At 43.6% G+C, this 20,941-nt stretch overlaps 2 protein-coding genes across 6 annotated transcripts in view; one reads left to right on the top strand and one right to left on the bottom strand.

Moving 5' to 3' along the window:
• actr5 (ARP5 actin related protein 5 homolog) overlaps positions 1–8,363 on the bottom strand; it is a 20,545-nt gene extending 12,182 nt beyond the window's left edge. Inside the window, exon 1 of the mRNA XM_002932854.4 lies at positions 8,274–8,363. The gene's annotated coding sequence lies outside the window, so the exon portion shown is untranslated. The remainder of the gene's footprint in view (positions 1–8,273) is intronic.
• Positions 8,331–20,941, top strand: arhgap40 (Rho GTPase activating protein 40). 5 transcript variants are annotated; one of them, XM_004918535.4, is made up of 15 exons: positions 8,331–8,434; positions 12,808–12,965; positions 14,698–14,915; positions 15,005–15,077; positions 15,668–15,807; positions 15,957–16,122; positions 16,305–16,396; positions 16,919–16,996; positions 17,589–17,748; positions 17,839–17,921; positions 18,275–18,475; positions 18,956–19,096; positions 19,487–19,647; positions 19,775–19,827; positions 20,288–20,935. In XM_004918535.4, exons 1-15 carry the CDS (start codon positions 8,343–8,345, stop codon positions 20,401–20,403), a joined length of 1,932 nt encoding a protein of 643 aa, XP_004918592.2. In that variant the 5' UTR covers positions 8,331–8,342; the 3' UTR covers positions 20,404–20,935. The 5 variants fall into 5 exon arrangements, with proteins under 5 accessions (XP_004918592.2, XP_004918589.2, XP_004918593.2 ...); XM_004918532.4 differs by having other exon boundaries at positions 19,772–19,827; XM_004918536.4 differs by lacking the exon at positions 8,331–8,434 and adding an exon at positions 8,558–8,583 and having other exon boundaries at positions 19,772–19,827; positions 20,288–20,941.

Here is a 20,941-nt window from a genome sequence, read left to right as displayed (position 1 = left end):
CAACAAGGATTATGAAAGGAGCCAGCACCTCGGTGGTACCTCGCCACTTAGGGGCCGACTAGGCAGGTCTTGTTGTCGGGTAGAGGGCATCTCTATACGTAAGCCATAACCTGTGCTGGATAAAGCCACTTGGTCTGAATGGAGAGAATCACAAAAGTAGGCAGCAGGAGTTGGCCAAGCAGCCTGGGAATCCTTCTACTGTATTTGGTAATAATATTATTGGGAATTGTGTCAACAACTGAGGCTGGAGAAGCTGTGCTACTGTGCTTAACCGCAAGTCTGTTGGGATCACCAGTTTATTCTCTCCTAAGTGTTTAACTACAAGTCTCCCATTCTCCATAATGGTGCTGCAATCCCTAAAGGATTAAGCCTGGAATTACTACTAAATGGTGGTACACCACATTACATGGCAAGAAACTCCTTGCGGGGAGTGGGTGGGTCTTTGGTTAATTGTGGATGGGGTTTTGGCATAATTAACCATTGTAGGGTAAATTGGGGGGCCCTGTTCCTGTTCAGGTTCCACCACATAGGGGGTCAGGTAATGGTTGGGTGGGTCCTACTAAGTAGTATGGGGCCCCATAGTCACTGATGGTGGCCCTGAATGTGCCTTAAGCCTGGAGGATGCATTCTTTACACTGTCCCACAGCCTCAGGACGCACCTACACATACAAAGCTTCAGGAAAACATGTTTCTTTATAGATAAATATTTCAGAACATTCCTCACCTCTGTGAGAAAAAAAGTAAAAAGGCTGTGCTTATTCAGGGTTGAGTTTATTTTGCGCAGCATTCCAGTGCTCAGAATGAAGAATTAAAGTGACAGTGATTTATTTGCAGCTTCACTTTTTAGTTTGCAATTTCCCTTTATATGTTGCCCTTTGGATCGAGACCACTGGGTTGGCAGTACCGCAGGTTCCTTCCCAAGGATGGGAGCTCCATGTTGCCAACAGGACATATCCACAGGCCGGGGAGCTGCAGGGGTTAGTGACATAAACAAACCAAGCTCAGGGCAGGTGGAAAACAAAGGCAAAGTTAGAACCAAACTAGAAAAACTGTAGCGCCCCTGGGAATACCAGAAATAGAGGTCACGTGGAAGCAAAAGTTCTGCTGGTGCTGCCATAAATCATTTGATTATTATTTAGAGGCAGACAGATGTAATGAAGATCTTCTTGTAATGAGCAGTGTACGAGTGGGTGTCAGCCTAACACTCAATTGCTCAATAACAGTCTCTCACTGGGAAGGTATTGGGCCTTAGGGTTAAATCACAAGGGGCATTCGGGGCCAGTTAAGGGAAATATTTCAGCAATGCTATTGGATGGCTATGATTCCTAGCACAGCAGCCAATCGCAATGGGACACGAGATTCACAAATAAATATGGGGGTGAAGGTTTCCATAACGTAAAGGGGTGGTTCACATTTACACATAGAGAGTGATATTCTGAGACAATTTGCAATTGGTCTTCATTTTTTATTATGGGTGGTTTTGGAATAATTTAGCTTTCTTTTGTTTTGCAGTTGTGCCGTTTAGAATTTCAGCATCTACCTGGTTGCAAGGGTCCAAATTACTCTAGCAACCAAGCAGTGGTGTAAATAAGATACTGGAATATAAATAAATAGGAATGAATAGAAAGATAGGTAACAAAATGTAATTTTAACAGTAAAATTGTAGCTCTGCAGAACAATCATATGTTGGGTTTCTGGGGTCAGTGACCCCCCCATCATTTGAGAACTTGAAAATAATTCAAAACCTACAAAAAAATAAAAAGGAATTGCTCATTGTATAACATATATTAAAGGAGAAGGAAAGCTCTCTCCTCTCTCCCTTCTCCTGCTTCCCCCATCCTTTAAAATGTATAAAACTCACTCCCCCTTCCCTTAGTGTAATCTGAGCTACCAATGGCTAGAGCTGCAGCAGGAAGCTAAAAAGACCAAGCTAAAATGGCAGCTGCAATCTTAAACAAACAGAGGGAGCTTCTAGGGCTCTTTACTCAGTTGTGGTAAAGCTTTCTGCAGAATAAATATAGTGTTCTAGGTGGCACTAATGTGGCTAATCTATTGGCAGTAAAATGCCAAAATGACTACCCCTTTAAGAGCAGAACTGGAAGCTGCTCCTGGCTTCCTAATGTATGTTAATGAAAATATTAGCATTCACCCATGCTGTTAACAGGCACTTGTACATCTTATGGATTCAGATACCTGCCGAGGAATGAGAAGTAAATACGTATAAGTGTTGCAAAACCCTTACTCACAGGAGTGCTAAGTAATTAAGCCATAGTTCCCACAGACAGCTCAGGGTAAGTCACTATTATATAATGCTACTGGTTTTATTGTGTGATTCATAACTCTGCCCATTCATGTGTTCCCACAAGACAGTCTAAAGATGTAGTCTCTTCCCTTGCAGTCATGCATCCATTGGCGGCACAAAAGGGCCCGGTGTGAGAGCGGCTCAGCCAGGATGATGAAGCGCCCCACCCAGCCATTTGTCACCTGCAGCCTCAACCTGTTTCTCTGTTTATTGTGGAAAATCGGATCCGTTTGGTGAGAGTACATGGGAGGAAATGATGGAAAGCTGAGGATTATGGGTCAGCATTGGCGTGAGAATACATGCATGCTGTCAGGTTTGTGGGCCCTAGAGAAGGAACAAGGCTGCAGTTCTTTTGCACCCTGCCTTCTGCTCTTTTTAAATGATACAGGTCCCTGTGCTCTGTTTCAGCATCCAAAAACCTGCTTATAATCCCATGAACATAAAGCTAACTGCGTTAATCAGCGCTGTAATGGTGAGGGGCAGAAGGTGGCACAAAGGTGTGGCAATCTGGGAGGGGGGGCTGGCAATCTGTAGCTTCAAGCAAATGCCAGAGGGGCTGCTGTAAGATGCCATAGACAGTCTCTATTTATTGGGCTGGGGGGGGGGCTGTTTGGGCCTCTGGGTACTTGGAATGCCAGGACCCAGGCCCAGACTGGCAATCTGTGGGTTCAGGCAAATGCCAGAGGGGCTGCTGTAAGACGCCATAGACAGTCACTATTTATTGGGCTGGGGGGGGGCTGTTTGGGCCTCTGGGTACTTGGAATGCCAGGACCCAGGCCCAGACTGGCAATCTGTGGGTTCAGGCAAATGCCAGAGGGGCTGCTGTAAGATGCCATAGACAGTCACTATTTATTGGGCTGGGGGGACTGTTTGGGCCCCTGTGTACTTGAAATGCCAGGGGCCTATTTAGAAACTTAGTGCAGGCCTGACCCTTACCTGTCCCCTAACTTGAGAGTTGCAGAGGGCAGGGGAGGCCTAAGCCCCTTGACACCGAACTCTGCACATAACATAGGATTTTCAGTCCAGCACTTGGTGCAGAGTGCAGCATTCCCCGGGGTGCATTTGCTTCTTAAATGAGCATTAAGGAAGAAGTAAATGACCACTCTTAGAGCGAGAACTATGGCTAGGCTGAAGAACTTATAGATACAACAGTGGGGGCACTAGGACCAAGGCATGTACGTCTCCTGCTGGGCCTCTCTGCAGATTTTTTGGCATGGGGGCCCAGTGTGCCTTAGTTATACCACTGAATTTGCATTTATTAGCCAAAAAAGAGTCAAGAAGGAACTCTTCGAGCAGCAGTGGTGGATTCACATTTGTCTGGCATGGAGCGAGACCAAGGGGAGGGCAGTGATGAGAGTTTAAGTGGTGTTGCCAGGGACGGAACTTGTGGTAGGCAGAAGAGGCACGTGCTTAGTGTGTAATGGTTGGGGGTGCTAGACATGTACCGCTTCTGTAGCCCACCACCTGCAAGTAGTTTACTGCTCCACCTTTGGTTATGCATGCACGCGGGATGGGGGGGGGGCTTTGGAAAGAGAGGTGGCTGGCCAGGGTGCCTAGGGTGACCCAACCCAGTGCTGGGTGTTGCAGGAAGTGTGTGGGGGTCCCAGGCCAAATAGTATTGCCTTGGGTGTTAAAACTACAAAATGGCCTTACATATTTTGTACCCAGACATAGTCTAGCAACAAAAACCCTCATCTTTGGGACTACCCCTTTGCTTAACCTACCTGTCTATGTTCCCTGCATTTGTTAAAAAGAAAAAAAAAAAAGGGCAAAGGAATGTGTTATGAAAAATGAGAATTTCCCTTTTGCTCGTTGAAACGTCAGCGGATTCTTGGGGAGGGTGTCAGTTATAAATGTAACTGCTAATGGGCCAAGGTGATCAATGGACGGCTTGTCTGGCTATTTCAAAACTTCTTGTTGTTGAGAAAAAGGTCAAGAGTATATATAAATAGCATGTAGATAGTTTATACTGTATCTGGTGTGTACGATGTAGCAAATGTGTCATTGTGACAATTAGTGGGTTGTTTCCCTTTTGTTCTGGGAATTGTTGCTTATGAATATGGAGGATGTTACTCATGTTAGAGGGTTGGACAAAGTGAGTATCTGTATCACTACAGTGTTCTGCATCTGGCACAGGCTGCATAGCAAATTAGATATAAAACCTGTAAAACACCATTGTACTCTACAGAGTTTATCCGTTATCTACTATGTGCCTGTGCCTTTTCTTTTTTCTAGCTGCCCCCACAGCTATACAACAGCTTATTTATATGTAGTTGTCGTTCTGATGCAAACACACAGCTATTACCAGTGCAGGGCAGCAGTACATTATATTTTAATTACTTTAAAACACACATTTTTTGGTGTTACTGTTCCCCTCATTAGGGAATACTTATAGTTCCACATCAAGGAATGCAAGCCCTGCAGTGTGATCTACAGTATATTGCACACCATCATGTCTCTTTTTCAAGGTATATTATACCTTTAAAACACTAGTTTTCAAGCCTTGTGCCTTTATATGGTCACAGAACCCCTCAGTGACTTCTAATATCCTTATCATTTACAGTAGGGGGACACCAAATACATGACAGTCGACTGTTGCATATGACAATTGGCAATGCAGTATATTGCTCTGAGCCTTCTTACAATGCCAGCAATGGCACCCACTTTGCCTGCCCACCCCCAGCACCGTACCAATGTTCTCATTTCTACACTGTTCAGATAGCTCCTCGCTGCAGCCACTGACATCAGACTGGGCCACTCTAACACTGGCAGCAGTATAAATTCCACAAATAACACTGGCCAAATACATTGACATTCTGTGGCCAGTTTACGGGAATTGCTTCTGTATGTACACAAGGAAATAATCAGGCTGTTTAATAACCTGCCATCCTTTGGGCAGAAAGCAGGAGGCGGACGGTGCCCCAGCTCATCTGTTCAGAGCCTTAGGATATATTCTATTTGATTTTTATGAAGCATTTTCATTTTTGATGTCACCGGCCCTTAAATAATTACCCTGTTGTTGCCTCAAATTATTCTCCATTCCTTGCGCCCAAGCTCATGCTTTATTTTATGTTTTTCATTATGCCAGCTCTTTATTACAGGGGATTCGTGGCTTACCCATGACACCATTTAATTGGCTGATACAATATGGTTAGAGATTTGCCTCAGTCCAATAACCCACAACAACCAGCAATTAGCTTAACAGGTCTGTTGCCATTAGAATGAGGCCAATGGTGTCACCACTAATAAAACTAGCACTATATAATACATAGCGCCTACCCAGTCATATCCAATAGCTCTGCACTGCCCAGTGTTGGCCTAGTAGTGTATCAGTATAGGGATGCACTGAGTCCCTAACTTTTGGATTTGGGCCAATACCAAATTCCTGCAGCAATACCAGCTAAGGCCTGTGGCATAGGCTAATACCTGCAGCCCAAAGTGTGGGCTCTTCTTTATTAGAGGCCTATGAAATCCGTCAGGTCTGCCAACCTACTATAGCTCTATCACTGTAGCACAGAAAGCAAGTGGCCTATTCACCAGCCCTCAGTTTGAGGACCACAGATTTAGATTTAGACGTTGTGGCGGCACAAAAGCATAATCAGCACATGCATTTGAATTAAGGGCTGAGGGGTGTGGTTGCACCTGGGGCTGCCCCCACGTGGTTTATATTAGGAGCATACTATGATATAGACATCATAAGGTGCTGAAACTGAGAGAACAGATATAATTAGATATTACATATATTACTCATATGTCAGTCATTTTGATTGACACTCCCTAACTTATGCGCAGAGAAATGGATCAGCTCACTGGGAAGTAGATAAATATAGCTGGCTGCTTGATTGCCCAATTTTTATTCTCATTCAGATTGTATTTAGTAATATATTACTTGGAGCAGCCATTAACAGCAGAGTGATGGCATCATCACAATTTAAATAAACACAACAATACCCATTTTGATGTACTAATAAGCAAATCAACATGGCTGCACAGAAATCAGTGCAGTCTGCAGCCTATTATTTATCTGGCTTTAAATGGGTGAGACAGCAATCCTATTACCAAGGCCAACATTTTCAATATGTTCAGCACAGTGCTTGTATTTTAAAGGGGATCTTTTTGCAGAAATGGTGCCTCCACCCATGGCACCCATGGTTATTAAACCGGATATTCAGCTCTTCTAGTGCAAAGTGCGCAATTGCATTCTCTGCACTAGCAACGTGGCCCCCCCTGGACCCCCTTCATTGCAATGAAGGTAATCACTGGGGGGCAGGATCGCATGAGCCACCTCAGGGGGCCAAATAGCCGATGCCCTTTCCCTCCCATTGCCTCTCTTTTCTGCACCTAACCGCCTTGAACCATTTGTGCACCCCTTCCCCTCTGATCTGCTCTATTTGCCTGCTTACAACTCACACCACCCCCTAACTCTCCAGCCTTCTTGTAGGGCCAGAGTTACAGACGGCAGAATAGGTACATGTCTAGGGTCCTAACGCTTCCCACTGTGGCACCCTAGGGACATGGCCTTTTCTGCCTACCCCTCACTGGTGTAAAAGAAACGGGAAATGGATGAACTGGGTGGGGTAATAGGCAGAGCACAGGTGGGCCTATAGTTATAAAGGGTGATCAGCAGCGGAGAGGATCAGGTCATTACAAATTACTAGCAAATACATTGCTGGTAAATGTATAATACCAGTTACCGGCCATAGCTGGTGATTTACTATGAGTCCTGCCTATGTGCCCCACTCCTGCTCATTGCTGAATGAAGCAATTGCCCTGCTGTCTGCTGACGTATTTCCCATGTGCTTTAATTAGTCCATGATCCAGGTCTAAATTAAGGGCTAGAGCGGTGGGAGGGACATAAAGTTGCACGCTGCCAGTCAGTGTTGCCAACAGTTCCATAATTATCCTGGAATTTCCAGCTGGAATAATATGCCCCAATGCAGGATGGAATTTTTCTGGAATTTTAGAAAGCTGATAAAGTCATATATACACATATATTACAGGCTGACCAGTGACAGGCTAGACCAGTGTTCCCCAACCAGTGGCTCGTGAGCAACATGTTGCTCCCCAACCCCTTGGCTGTTGCTCTCAGTGCCCCCAAACCAGGGAGTTATTTTTGAATTCCTGACTTGGGGGCAAGTTTTGGTTGAATAAAAACAAGATTTACTACCAAATAAAGCCCCCTGTAAGCTGATAGTGTGCATAGAGGCTGCCTAATAGCCAATCTTAGCCCTTATTTGGCACCTCCATGAACTTTTATGGTGCTTGTGTTGCTCTCCAAGTCTTTTAACATTTGACTGTGGCTCACTAGTAAGAAAGGTTGGGGACCCCTGGTCTAGACAGTCAGAACTTCACACAGAGGTAAGCTGACTATATCTAAGCTTGTTATCTTGTCCCTTTAACACAGGGTATATATGTTTAGTGGCTGGTTAGTAACTGAGCATAAATACATGTAGCAGAATGCACGATTTCTAACTAACCATGCCGCTGCTGATCAGCCATATAACTTGGGAATCACATATGGGACCCTATTAAAGAGATGGCATAGAAACCTGAACTAAAGCCTTTATAATAAATAGGAGCAGGAGGGATTCACCAATGTATCTTATAGAAGGGTCACAGTATCTAGTTAGTTTAAAAAAAAAGTCCAATTTAGCATTGTTTGGCTGCAAGTATTTGGGGAACCTGCTCCCCTGAGAATTAAACCACCCTGCATCAGTGCTGCTACTCTAAGAAAGTGCCAGCCCTGTTTTTACCCCCGCCCAGGGGCAGACTTACAGAGTTATAGCATTCTTAAAATAAAGCAAAGCTGTAAAACCAGTATGGGGGGTTAGACGCAGCGCAGCACAGAAGCGACACAGGCAGAGGAACCCTTCTCACTGCTACTTTTTATTTTTATTGGGATAAACTGTTTTGGAACGTGCATCATTTTTTAACATAGAGTCCACAGGATCCTGATGAGCCATTTACTAACCTCATTCTGGATGTATAATTTCCTGTCCCAGGGACTGCAAACGTTGGATTTTTCGCCTTTCGTGAAGAAATGGAGCATCCAGCACTTAGCACTTTATGGCTACCTAGAACAAAGATCCCGAGGCCTCAGTTCCTGCCGGCCAACCGTACACCCCTTAACAGGTAGGTCCTGCATTAAACTTAATGATGGAATGATTTTCCCTGGATAAGGATCCAGTCCTGGATTTTGTTTAAACCTGTATTCCCCTTCACTTTAAATGGGAACTTGATATAAGTGGGGATGAGCCTTGTTATTTGTGTATGAGGAGAAGGTAAGTGCACTACTGGATTTATTTAAGAGAGGCCCAAATTGAAAAGCAACATATCAAAATCAGGGACAACAAACATTCTGCCCCCTAGCTATTGAAAAACAACCCACTAATGCTCCAAATTGGACACATATTTAAACCCAAGATTAATGAGTAGTTCATTCAGATGCATGCTGGAGCTTTCACTGGTTTCTGTGGAGCCACCAGAATTTATAACTGCCCATTTAACGTGTGGGTTTATATATGGGTGCCCTTGGTAGTCAGAAAGGGCAACAAAGCAGCAGCCATAGGAAAGGAGAGGACTAAAGTTATAGCCAGACAGAATGGCAAGAGTGGAACAAGATGACAATTGTAACAGTTATAAAAGTGTTGTTGGCAGAGTACCATAAGGGCTGTGCCAGGCCAGGGTTGTATTTCATCCGCAGATTTAAATCCAGGTATCCAACTAGGGGAACGGTGTTCACGTCATCCCTTAAATAATTTCCACATGGCTAATTAGCAATTAATTTAGATGCATGCTGCAGACTAAACTGATTTATATGCAGCCACACAACATGCATCTAAATGAATTAACCATGCAGGATCCGGATTCAATATGTGGTCGTATTAAAGGGATGAGGTGGCAACCCTAGCTGGAAGCAAAAAGGTTTTTTTTATTTTGCACATTCTTGTTTTTCCCTCATATAAGCACCCAAGGGCCACACTAGGAATGGGTCTTTGGGTAAATATGGCCTTTCCCAGTGCCATAGCTTATAGTATATCTGTGCATGGTAGGCATAGCACAGATTGAAGAATAACAACTACAATATCCATCAATGAGCTGACTCATGAGTAATTGCTGATTGCCGCAGTTCTGTAGGATCTGCAATGCAAGATGTTGCCTTTCCCTGGATTACAGTATGCCTTTATATATAGTATCCCCACCCCTTTAATACTGGCCACATTTTGAATCCGCGTCCTGCATGGATAGTTTGCAATTAATTTAGATGCCTGCTGCATGGCTGCACAGAAATCAGTTCAGTCTGCAGCATGGATGTAAATTAATTGCAAACTATAAACTAATTAGGCATGCAGAATGTGGATTTAATATGTGGCCAGTATTAAAGTGGTGAGGGGGCAACACTAGCAAACACACACAGATTCATAGAGAGATGAGAAATTAGAAGTTTAAGGACACAGTGAGGCAGTGGTTTCCAACCTGTCCTTCCCTTGCTGAATTAAAAACTCCCAGAATACCCTGAAAGCCAAGCTGTAGTTCAACAAGAGCCACACAGAGTGAATCAGCAGAGCTCTGGCTGCCAGACAGTTTATTTATAGTACAAATGAGGCCATGCTGTGAGGCGTCAGGGCAGTGTCAGGAATTTACATAGGTAGGGTGGTGGTTACCTAAATATTATTATTATTATTGTTATATGATGCCTATTGTATCTGCAGGCAAACATTTATTTACAGTAAGCCCCTTCCCTGCAGAGGCTACAATGTATGATTGGAAGAACAGGAAAATTTTAATTATACTGAAACCTATGAAGTAGCTGCCCTTGATGCCTGTGTATTGGAATAAGGGAATAAGTAGGTGTCCCTAATATCTGTGTATATTGAGGAGGGAATATCTTATATCTGGGTACATGTGGAGAGAGGCAGCTTCCTGTGTATTAAGTTGAGAGGGCCACATTATCTGGGACACCTTTTGGAGAAGATGGTTTGAGCAAGAAGCATTATGGGAAGTCGGGGGGGGGGGGGGGGCAATGAGAGCCATAATTATACAGATTATGAAATGAATAGGAATGTATAGACCTAAATATAAAGTGCGTGCACTTTAATATTTTTGGTATCTTGTTACATGTTTAGATACATATTTTGCCTGAAGGACTAAGGTGAGGGCTTTCCATTGTGCTTATTTCTAGATATACAGAACACAACAGAATTGCACTGTAAGCTTTGTTGTCTGAGATCTACAGGGGAGAACATGCCACCTGTGCCAGGTGTAATTGAGTTAGAGATGCCAGCTATACAATACAATATGTCAGCCAGTGCTCATTTATCTTTTGGTTATCCCTGTTCCTCACCAAACCTCTCATTCTTTGCCGTGCCCCCTCCCAAAAACAATTGAGAATTGCGAGGTACCGTCTGAAGATTCGGGACCAAACTACTTTTTTGCCATTTTACATTTGGTTTAGCCCCACTTACCTGATAACAAGGTTACAGTATATGATATATGGATGTATCAGTCATTCTTATATATAGTTCCTGGAATATCTAGCGCATCGACTGATCTGTTCACTCAAGGTCTTAGTCATATTTGGTCTTCAAACAGGGTTCCAAGAATTTCTATGCGTTCAAATAATCATGCACCAGAATTCTAACTCTGACAGGGCTATGGCACATGGAGTGAATTTGAGCATATTTCTGGCCACTTGATTTTCAATAAGAAATTGCCTTTCTGTAGACTTTCAAGGCCACATAGGTCAAGTGATTATTGCTCATAAGCCCTCACGACTGAGAACTGCTTGACCCATGGGTGCACCAGCTGGGCCCAGGCAATTAACATGAAAGTTGATAAAACAGAATTTTAAACATTTTGTGGAGTGTAGAAATACCCCATTATGGATCAGACCCTTAATTTCTCATTGTGATATTAGTCAGAACCAATGCAGCTCAGGGGTCCCGTGGCACAGACAATCTAAGGGCCTTACTCAGCCTGATGGCAGGGCCTGCCCTAACTAAATAGAAAGGGGTTCCCAAAATATTGTCTTGCACAGAAACCTGTAAGGTCTTGCTCAGCTTTTAAGACCACAGACCAACAACCTTTTGGCCCTATATTGGTGACCTACTTTTCTGCACCCATTAATATTAATATAATTAAGATATTTTTGAGCATTAAGCTACTAAAATATGTCCTTCCCTTTAAACAAAACAGGGATTGTTTGTCCATTTATTGCAAAATATTCAAGCTGGCCAACTATGTCAAAGTCATCCCTGGTTTGTCCAGTCCTACACTCACTTTCGTCTAAATCATAATATATATATACACCCACCTAAGCTTATCTTTTGGCTTCAGTTATCTGTGTGCAAATAAAACACAAAGTTAGTTCCCTGCCTAACCTGTTTGTATTTACAAAGCTGTATACATATGCCTGCTGTTTATACATTCCTCTTCTCTGAGGCTGTTTCAGTAGATGGATGAATGGATGTGTATATATGTGTGTATATATATAACAACATACATGGTGGCATCCGTGGAATGTTATTGTGTAATGTTTTTGTGCATTCACCTTTTGCATGCCGAGATGTTTTCTCTGTTGCACAATAATTTCTATGGTATGCGCAGTAGGTGTTACTCGGTAGCCAACACCGAATCCCTCGCTAACAGGAACCCTAGGGCCTTGTGCCATTGTTGCAAATGCCCTAAAACTGGCCTTGTAGGCTGCAGACCCTTATATCAATCCCACCTATTTAGGAATTAAATTACAGGTGCACGGTTTGCTCTAATTCATGTACTGGCTGGTATTTAAGCAGAACAGTCTGATATTGAGGAACTCCCCCCAAAGGAGTGGTACATCCCAGGAAGTTGTCAGGGTTTTAACCATATCGTGGGTGAGGGGAGGTGGATTTTGGTGTAACTGGCCATTTTTGAGTTGGTTGAGTTGCAGGGTGGCCCGGGGGAGAGGGTAAGTTTAGTACGCACATCAGTCCTCCTGAGCCCACCCTGTCAGATGTGTATGGATGTGGCATTTGCATATCATGCATGAGGTGGAGGGAGCCCACCAGCTTCCATCTGGCCCACAAGGATACCAGGAGAACTCCAAGTGGGCCCAGGTGTCAGTGGGCCCTCCTGGTCCTAACCATTTGGCCTGTTTCATATTCAGTCCCTATTTATGTATGGGAGGATTGGAACCCACATATATTTGCTTGGAAGCCTGGGGAAGTCAACATTAGCAGTACGATCAGGGGAGCATTTATTAACATTGGAGACAAACATCACCGGTGATGTTGCCCATAACAACCAATCAGATCTTTGCTTTTGTTTTTTAACTTATAGGTGACCGTTCAAATCTAATTGCTGATTGGTTGCTGTGTTTGTTTTCAATATTAATAAATACTCCCAGTGTAAGGGCCTCCAAATTCCAGAATGGTTTAAAAGCTAGAAATTTCCATCTTAAGTTTTTAGTGGTCACTATGTCCTCTCTGCTTTATATTCTCTCTCACCCCTCTTTTTTTCCCCCACAGCACCCAGTCCTGCCCTTGCAAAATGAGCCGGATGTTGCCCATTCCTGCCACCAGGCAAGCCTCCCTGAGTGACTTCTGGCTGGAGGTGGAACACATCAAACAGACACGGGGGCCGGATGTGGAGGAATGCAACTCCTCGGATTCTGGTATCACAGAAGGTAAGTCTATATCATCTATCTACTGTAATTAATGATCACCTGATGGACTATTATTATTCTAAGCCTGCCAGCAGCCCAACAGCACTTAGGTCAATGTCTCCAGAACACAATATTGCAATCCTCTGGCATCATTTCATTTCCCAGATCAGGTGCTGGGTGAGTGCTCCAAAAGGTAGTCTTTAAGTTTAGTTTTAAAAAGACTGAGGGAGGATGTCATATTAAAATGGTGGTAGGCAAATAGATAGGCTATAGTAGACTCATGCGTGATGGGTCTAACTCCTTTCAGCTACCCCAGAAATATGGGCCCCACCCCTGCATTGTACATAATCAAGATCTTTGGATCAATGCATACTTCCAGTAACTATCTGCTGACAATCTAAAATAGCTTAAATCCTTGTCATTTTGCTTTGGGTGTCTTTAAATTCTTTTTCTTCCTATCTTAGCTTAAATGCTAAAATATATCTTGTTTACCTGCTTGTAAGTTTTTTTTGTTTCACCCCTATTCAATCCATTGTCATCTTTTTAGCTGGATGCCAAAATCAGGTGTTTTGAAACACCCTGTGACTCTTAGTGGCATATTTACATTATTCTAAGCAAGATCAAAGGAGACGGCATGTAAAGGGTTAAATCATGTAGCCATAGATTAAACCATAATACGTTAACAACCGATCACTCTCTCTCTAAACCTGGCCCATCCATACTCGTACAATAAAATCTTCCTAAACGCTTATGTAGTTCTTTACATGGTCGCCAGATGGCAAACAAACCCAGTAGACAGGTTACAAAGGACATTGTATTGGTTTATAAAGATACAGCACTAAATTATTCCCCTCCTGAACGTACCTGATTGTAACATGAGTTAATATATATATATATACTGTATAACCATTGGAGTAACTATAAAGGAAGTGGATCTAGCAGTTGTGGGGGGGGATCTGTTTGTATTGGGCATGCAATCTGCAGCAGGGAGGGAGGGGGGCAGCAGGTAGGTAGCTGTATTCACCGGACCCCTCTAAAGATTCTTTTTTGGTACGTTGTCTGTACGCTGCTGGCTGGCTATAACCCTGCCATAGCGCCCCTTAGCTGCTCATTAACCACCCATCCTTCTGCTTGATTTGATCTGCACACCAAACCCCCACTCACTTGCACCCCCCTCCCTGCTGCTCATAAGACCTGTTCTGTCAATAAGCTCCACCCTCATACTGTACTGTCTATGGAAACCAGTAAGGCTGCTCCCAACTGTACATAAAAATACATAATATACAGAGAATATACTATTCATATAACCACCATCTAGCCCCCCCATACTCTGACGTCTATAGCGGTGATCCCCAACCAATGGCTCTGGAGCAACATGTTTCTCACCAACCCCTTGGATGTTGCTCCCAGTGGCCTCAATGCGGGTGCTTATTTTTGAATTCCTGGCTTGGAGGTAAGTTTTAGTTGCACAAAAAACAGGTGTTCTGCCAAACAGAGTCTCCTGTAGGCTGCCAGTCAACATACTGTAGGGGCTATCAAATAACCAATCATAGCCCTATTTGCGGTTATTGGCCTTATTCGAACGCTTGTATTACTGCCCAACTCTTTTTACATGGGTCAAAGGTTGGGGACCCCTGGTCTATAGGAAATTACAGTTATCACCCTTAAGTATCAATACAAATATACAGAGAAGGAATGTTCTATGCACAGTGAATATTACATATTACCAGTCTTTTGTATATGTTTGCCCTAGATGGTGAAGCAGAGGCAGCTTGGCTGCAGGACGCAGGTCTCTCCACTCTGATTGGTGACCAGTATCCCCTAGAGGATAACATCATCATGTCCACCTTGACGCAAACCCAGGCTGCAGCAGTCCGGCGCCGATTGGATACGTACAGCTACTCAGTCCGCAAGCGCTGGAAACAGCCAGCCCGGGATGTCAGATTTGTGTTCACTGGGAAGGGCACGGCGGTAGGTACATGGGCATTATTGTCCTTTCATGGAGATGAACGTTTCTGCATTCTATATAGGAGGTTGATGTTATTTTCTCGTGTCCATAGGACGGCTTCTTTAGGAAGAATGGGAAAGTGAGAACGTTTGGTCCACCACAAGCTCCAGGAGGGGTCCCAACACGTATGGCTATCTCATGGTCTTTCATTATTAAAGGGGTTGTTCGTCTTTAAATTAACTGTTAGTATAACATAGACCGTAATGTGAGACAGTTTGCAATTGGGTTTCATTTTTTTCAATTATTCAGCTTTTTGTTCAGCAGTTCTTGGAATTTCAGCAGCTGGTTGCTAGGTTTACCTTAGCAACCAAGCAGTGATTTAAATGAGAGACTTGAATATGAATAAGAGAGGGACTGAATAGAAAGATAAGTAATAAAAAGTAGCAATAACAAAATCGTAAGGAGCAATAGGGTTTTAGTTGCTGGGGTCAGGGACCCCCATTTGAAAGCTGGAAATATATAGAACAGGAAAGCTCTACTTTCTTGTTGTTAAATCAACCTGTCCAACATCCATAATGTATAGCACTCTGACAAGTGGTGATTATATAAGGAATAATGAACCCCCTGTTATAAAATATAAGGATATTAGAAGTCATCAATCTGGTCAGTACAGCCAAACCATTGCAACCAATTATATCGCCTTGTCTATTGCTCCTCATCTTGGGAAAAGTGCCCATGGATTCCCATGCATAATGAGTATTTCTGTCCATTGCAGTCCCACGCATGGGTTCAGACAACCAACACAGAGTACCTGGAGGTGCCGATATTTTTGACACTGATGTGGCATATTCAGAGCAGGCGGCTTCAATGCGAAAACAGGAGCAAGCCAGTGTACAGGACGCAGGAGCCTTTCCTGTAAGTATCACCTTAAACACCAACACCTTCACAATATTAACCTCGTTCAATGCAACATAGAACAATATGGGCCCCATCTCATTGGTCAGGTAGACTGTCCTGGATTGTTTTCCCTTTATAAAATCAGTCACTTTTTCCTTTGCTTGTAGAAATTCCAGCTCAATAAGGGAAGACTAGGAACAACCCAAGTGGCTGACCTTACCCCCTCTGATATGAAGCAGGTTCCCGCTTTGGCCCTTATTGAGTTGACCGCTCTGTGTGACGTCTTGGACTTGGAACTGAAGAGGAACAAGGTTCAAAAGCGCAAGTCAGCTGGTGGGTTCCTAACATATTTATTGGGCTACCAACACTTTTTCTTCTTTTGGTGCTTCTCTCTTCTCCATGTACTAGGTCTCTCTTGTTCCTTCTCATCCCCTCTCAAAGTAGGCTACCATGAGAGAACCTGAACCAGACTTTATTTGTGGGTGCTAACATCTTCTGTTTCCCCCCTTCCCTAGAGAGCCAGCTGTTTGGAGTAGCACTTCCAAGTCTGCTAATTCAAGACCAGAAGCTGGTGCCTGACACAAAGGTCCCACTCATCCTACAAGCGGTAAGATTCCAGGACTGTGTATGGTATTAAGGCAGTTCTTGGGTCTAATTCAGGTGTAATCACAGGTCTCATTGGAAGCAAATAATTTTTGGGTGCCGTTTGACTTTTATCATCACAATACAATCTTCCTATGACCTGGGCTCCTTAAGTCGCTTCATAAATACACAAATACAGGATATGTTTTGCTCACTTTACATATATATATCATAGGTAACTGAGATGTAATAAAGTCACGGGTCCATCAAGATCAACCTTTTGCTCAATAAATATGACTTCACTTCTTGATCCAGAACCAGATCTGGTTCTGCAGCCTGACATCATCAGACTGACCATTCTCTCTATCTGACATTACTGTCAAGTGCAAAGAACTGGCCTACTAATATTTTTGCAACAAATGTGGACATTGGTTGTTATTATAGCCTCTGGGATGTTTGTAATAAAATGGGTGGTGCCATATGCATATAATGACCCCTATACTCACATAGTTCTGTACAGCTGCACTGATGTCTTCCTTTCCGTCAGATCTTTACATGCATAGAGAAGAATGGTATGGAGATCCAGGGAATTCTGAGAATCTCTGGCTCACAAGCACGGATCAAGGTAATAGCATATTACTCATCCATCATTGCCCTAAATACAAGCCTCCAGCATACAGCTCGCCTCAGCACTTTCCTATACTTTTTTTATTTCCACACATAATCATTTTGAGAATTTCCCATTACCTTGCAATGCACTTTATAGATAATCCATAACACTACACACACCACTGGGCACTAGGCTATGTTCCTCATGGCTTTTAAGAAGATTATAACACAGCAGGGAGGATAAGGGAGTCGACAACCTTGGAAAATGGCTTCTTAGCAAACCAAAAAATTATTCTTGATATATGCCTTAGACCAGGGATCCCCAACCTTTGTTACTCATGAGCCACGCTCAGATGTAAAAAGTGTTGGTGAGCCACGCAAGCATGTAAAAAAATCCTTAAGGATGGTAAAGGAACTGCTGATTAGCTATTTGGTAGATCCATGTGAATTGCCTGCAGCAGGCTCTGCTTGAAGCCAGAAATGTAAAAATGCTTTGAGGTCACTGGGAACAATAGCAAAGGGTGTGGTGAGCAACTTAAGACAGAAAGAGAATGTCCAATGTCCACCATTAAGTACTGTAATTCTACATGGTTCCTATTGTCCTTCAGAATCTACAGCAGCGGCTGGAGAAAGATTTCTATGACGGCCTTTTCTCTTGGGATGATGTCCATCCACATGATGCCTCTGGCCTCCTTAAACTCTTCTTGAGAGAGCTGCCCGCACCTTTACTCACTACCCAGTACCTCCCAGCATTCACAGCAGTGCAGAGTGAGTCCGGTTAGCGAGCAGATAGAAGCTATTGTGGATACGACTATATCATTTATGCTTAAGGGTTTCCCCTTCTGTTATTCATTATAGACATCGTAGACCTGAAGCAGAGACTTCAAGCGCTAAACCTACTCATCCTCATCCTTCCAGAGCCAAACCGCTCTACTTTAAAGGTAAATCTCATTAAATACCTGGCAGGTTTTGTCTATTTTTGAAGCTGTGTTGGGGATGGATCATGTATGGAATAAGCATATTTATTTAGGCTCATTAATAACAGAGGGAGTATGGTGTGCTTTGCACCTTAAATTCAGCATCCCTAGGTGCAAAGATTTTCCCTCCAGAATGGAGCACAAAGTGTTGCACTTCTCTCCATATGTGGCACTGCCTGTGTTTAGCAGCTCACCACACAGGCAGGGCACAGGGACATTCCCAACTTAGTAGCACAGTGGCTCTTGATTCCTGATGGTGGCCCTGACTCCATTAGGAATCAAGAGCCCCTATACTAAGCCTTCTGTTTTACCCCCAGGCACTACTGGAATTCCTACAGAAAGTGGCTGCAATGGAGAAAACAAATCTCATGTCTCTTTGGAATGTTTCCACCATTTTGGCACCCAACTTATTTCTCTATCATTGTGGAAAGAATCTTGAAAGAGGTGAGAAGCAACTGGCGGAGGGGACGGCTGCTTCGGTGATGGCTATGGTGCATTACCAGGATCTACTGTGGACTGTAAGTACAGCAAATCGGTGGTTACATTATCCTACACTATTCCCTCCCCCCCCCATAGTTGCACTCAGTCCCGTTCAGTCCTTTCTGCTTTCCATTCCAAATCGCATGCTGCACCTATGGACGCAGGAGAACCCTGGAGCAATTTTCACATCTGGACCAGCCAGTAGCTCCAGGGTTCCCTTAGCGCCCTGCGTCAATTGCCCCAGCCCACACGGAATGACGCTAAGCAGACTTTGAAAATATTTCTCGCAATTGTGTCCATTTTAGCAAATCGGAAACAATCACTCTGCACCTACCACAATTGTGTCTGATTAGCCAAAATGGACATAAATGGGTCCATTTTTCCCATAAGTGTGGGAAAATGTGGTGCATCAGAGGGAAAAAACATACAGATTGCACTTTTGTGCAATTAAACTTTCTTTCTGAAACAACAGACAGACTACATTACAGTGAGTCAAGACCTATTCTGTTTTGTCTCAGGTTCCCACTTTCCTAGTGACCCAAGTACGGAAGCTGAACCAAACCAGCGCTAAGAAGTATGCCTTCCGTGATCGCAGACTGAGGAACTTCCTACGTAAAATCCATTCTGATAAGGAAAGATCGGAGAAGAGCCAGACTGAGGTATGATCTTTGGGAGGAAAAATTTAAAGAAGGGATTAGGGCACCTCTCAGGGTGTGGGTTAGTGGTGGGCCTAATGTGTGATGAAACCTTAAGATGGTGTGCCAGTAAGACCACACGTGGGTGAGCTAAAAATTGGATATTGTTGCCTATTAGGTGGAGGGTATCTGTAGATGGGTTGCACCTTTGTTCAACTACATCAGTTCCTTTTGTCTTGATATCTCTTTCTATCATGTTGTGCCCAATGTGCTGTAATGTATTGCTATGGGTTTTTTCCCATAATGCAAACTAACAGCGACATTAAAAGATGGATTAATGGATGGTCAGTAACTCATGATAGAGAGGTCACCACTGACTCCTGGATACTGACCTTCTATTCTTGCTGCACCCAGCTTTGTAAACAGGTGAAGGTCCAACCCACCCTTTGGCTGAAAGAGACCTTGGCTGTACGGGTGGACGAAGGGACTCAAGCATCAGATGTCTTTCAACAGTTGAAAAAGCAACTGGGACAAAGGAGCTGGGACATGGCTAGCACTGTGGGCTTCCTTAGAAGGTATGTACTTTATGGTACCATTGGGTGCAACCCCCCAAGATGTTTGTATAGAAATGCATCACTATACTCTTCTTCCATGTCATTGGCTTGTCTTTAACAGGGTGAATTTTGTTTTTAATTTTAGTAGTGGTTCTTCTGAGTACCGGAACCTGGCACTGTTTGAAGTAGGAGGCAATCTCTGTAAGTATGACGAGCACAGGCCTTGGGGGCCCATATAGAATTACAGACCTGTTGTAGTATATCTGTGCTTGACTGCATGGGAAGTCACCAGTGATTTGTTTTCACTGTGCTAAGTCAACCCCAGTCCTGAGCTATTAAGGACTATGAGGCTTAGGGTAAAGTTGGATGCAGGTCCAGACTGGCAATCTGTGGATTCTGGCAAATGCCTGAGGGGGCCACTGTAAGACGCCATAAACAGTAGGGATGCACCGAAACAACTTTTTTCAATTCAGCCGAACCCCCGAATCCTGGATTCAGTGCATCCCTAATAGACCGTCATTATTTATTGGGGCTGTGGGGGGTTATTGGGTACTTGAAATGCCATTGTTGATGACATTGTTGTGCCGTGGCTCCCATGTTCAGAGCAGTGTATCGAATACCAGTAAGGCTGATACCAGTTTGTCTGATCTTCTTTCTTTAGGTGAACGCCGCCTAGATCCTGACACCTACTTAATGGACTTGTACAATGTTAACCCTAATGCTGAATGGGTGATAAAGGCCAGCAATTCATCGTTGCCTTCAAACAGGGCAGTATGATTGGCACCGGGCTCGCCAGTACTCCCCCATAAAAGGCTGGATGTAATAGACTGGATTACCTGTGGCTGGATCTTGGCCCCCATTGTAGCCATGCAGCTGGGGGGCATATAAATGCACTTATTCCTTTCCTCCACTGTAGGAAGAGCTTAGCATCAATGAACTGCCCCCTATTTTACTCTGGCATCAATATATACCTTATTCTTGGGGCAACTGTTGCACTTTGTTTTGGACCTCACTAAGGATCCCGGGCCAAGGAACATGAACCTGCACCTTAGTTGTAAGAACTGCTGTGATTATATATGTGGTTTCATGCTGGAATTAAAGAAAGACATTCCTTCTCATTGCCAAGAGAGGGCATCAGAGTACCCAGGAACCAGGCTTCAAAAGCCTGGCTAATATACCTCTGCAGATATGAAATTCATCCAAAAATATAGGAAAACTGTTTTTTTTTTTTTTTCTTTTATAAGAAGAAAAGTGTTTTTGTGATTTATTTAAAATATTCATAATAAAACCCCCAAAAGATATTTCAGGCATAAAA

Source organism: Xenopus tropicalis, chromosome 10, assembly GCF_000004195.4.
Source record: "Xenopus tropicalis strain Nigerian chromosome 10, UCB_Xtro_10.0, whole genome shotgun sequence".
NCBI classification, from domain to species: domain Eukaryota; kingdom Metazoa; phylum Chordata; class Amphibia; order Anura; family Pipidae; genus Xenopus; species Xenopus tropicalis.
Note: the sequence above shows the minus strand (reverse complement) of the source record. Positions and strands in the feature narration are given on the sequence as shown.

Excerpts from the sequence above, each read along its gene's own strand:
- arhgap40 (XM_004918532.4), top strand. The coding sequence starts at position 8,343 with ATGGAGCATCCAGCACTTAGCACTTTATGGCTACCTAGAACAAAGATC. Across the intron at positions 15,808-15,956 it reads AGGACGCAGGAGCCTTTCCT|AAATTCCAGCTCAATAAGGG; the intron begins GTAAGTATCACC and ends CTTTGCTTGTAG. Across the intron at positions 19,097-19,486 it reads CGGAGAAGAGCCAGACTGAG|CTTTGTAAACAGGTGAAGGT; the intron begins GTATGATCTTTG and ends TGCTGCACCCAG.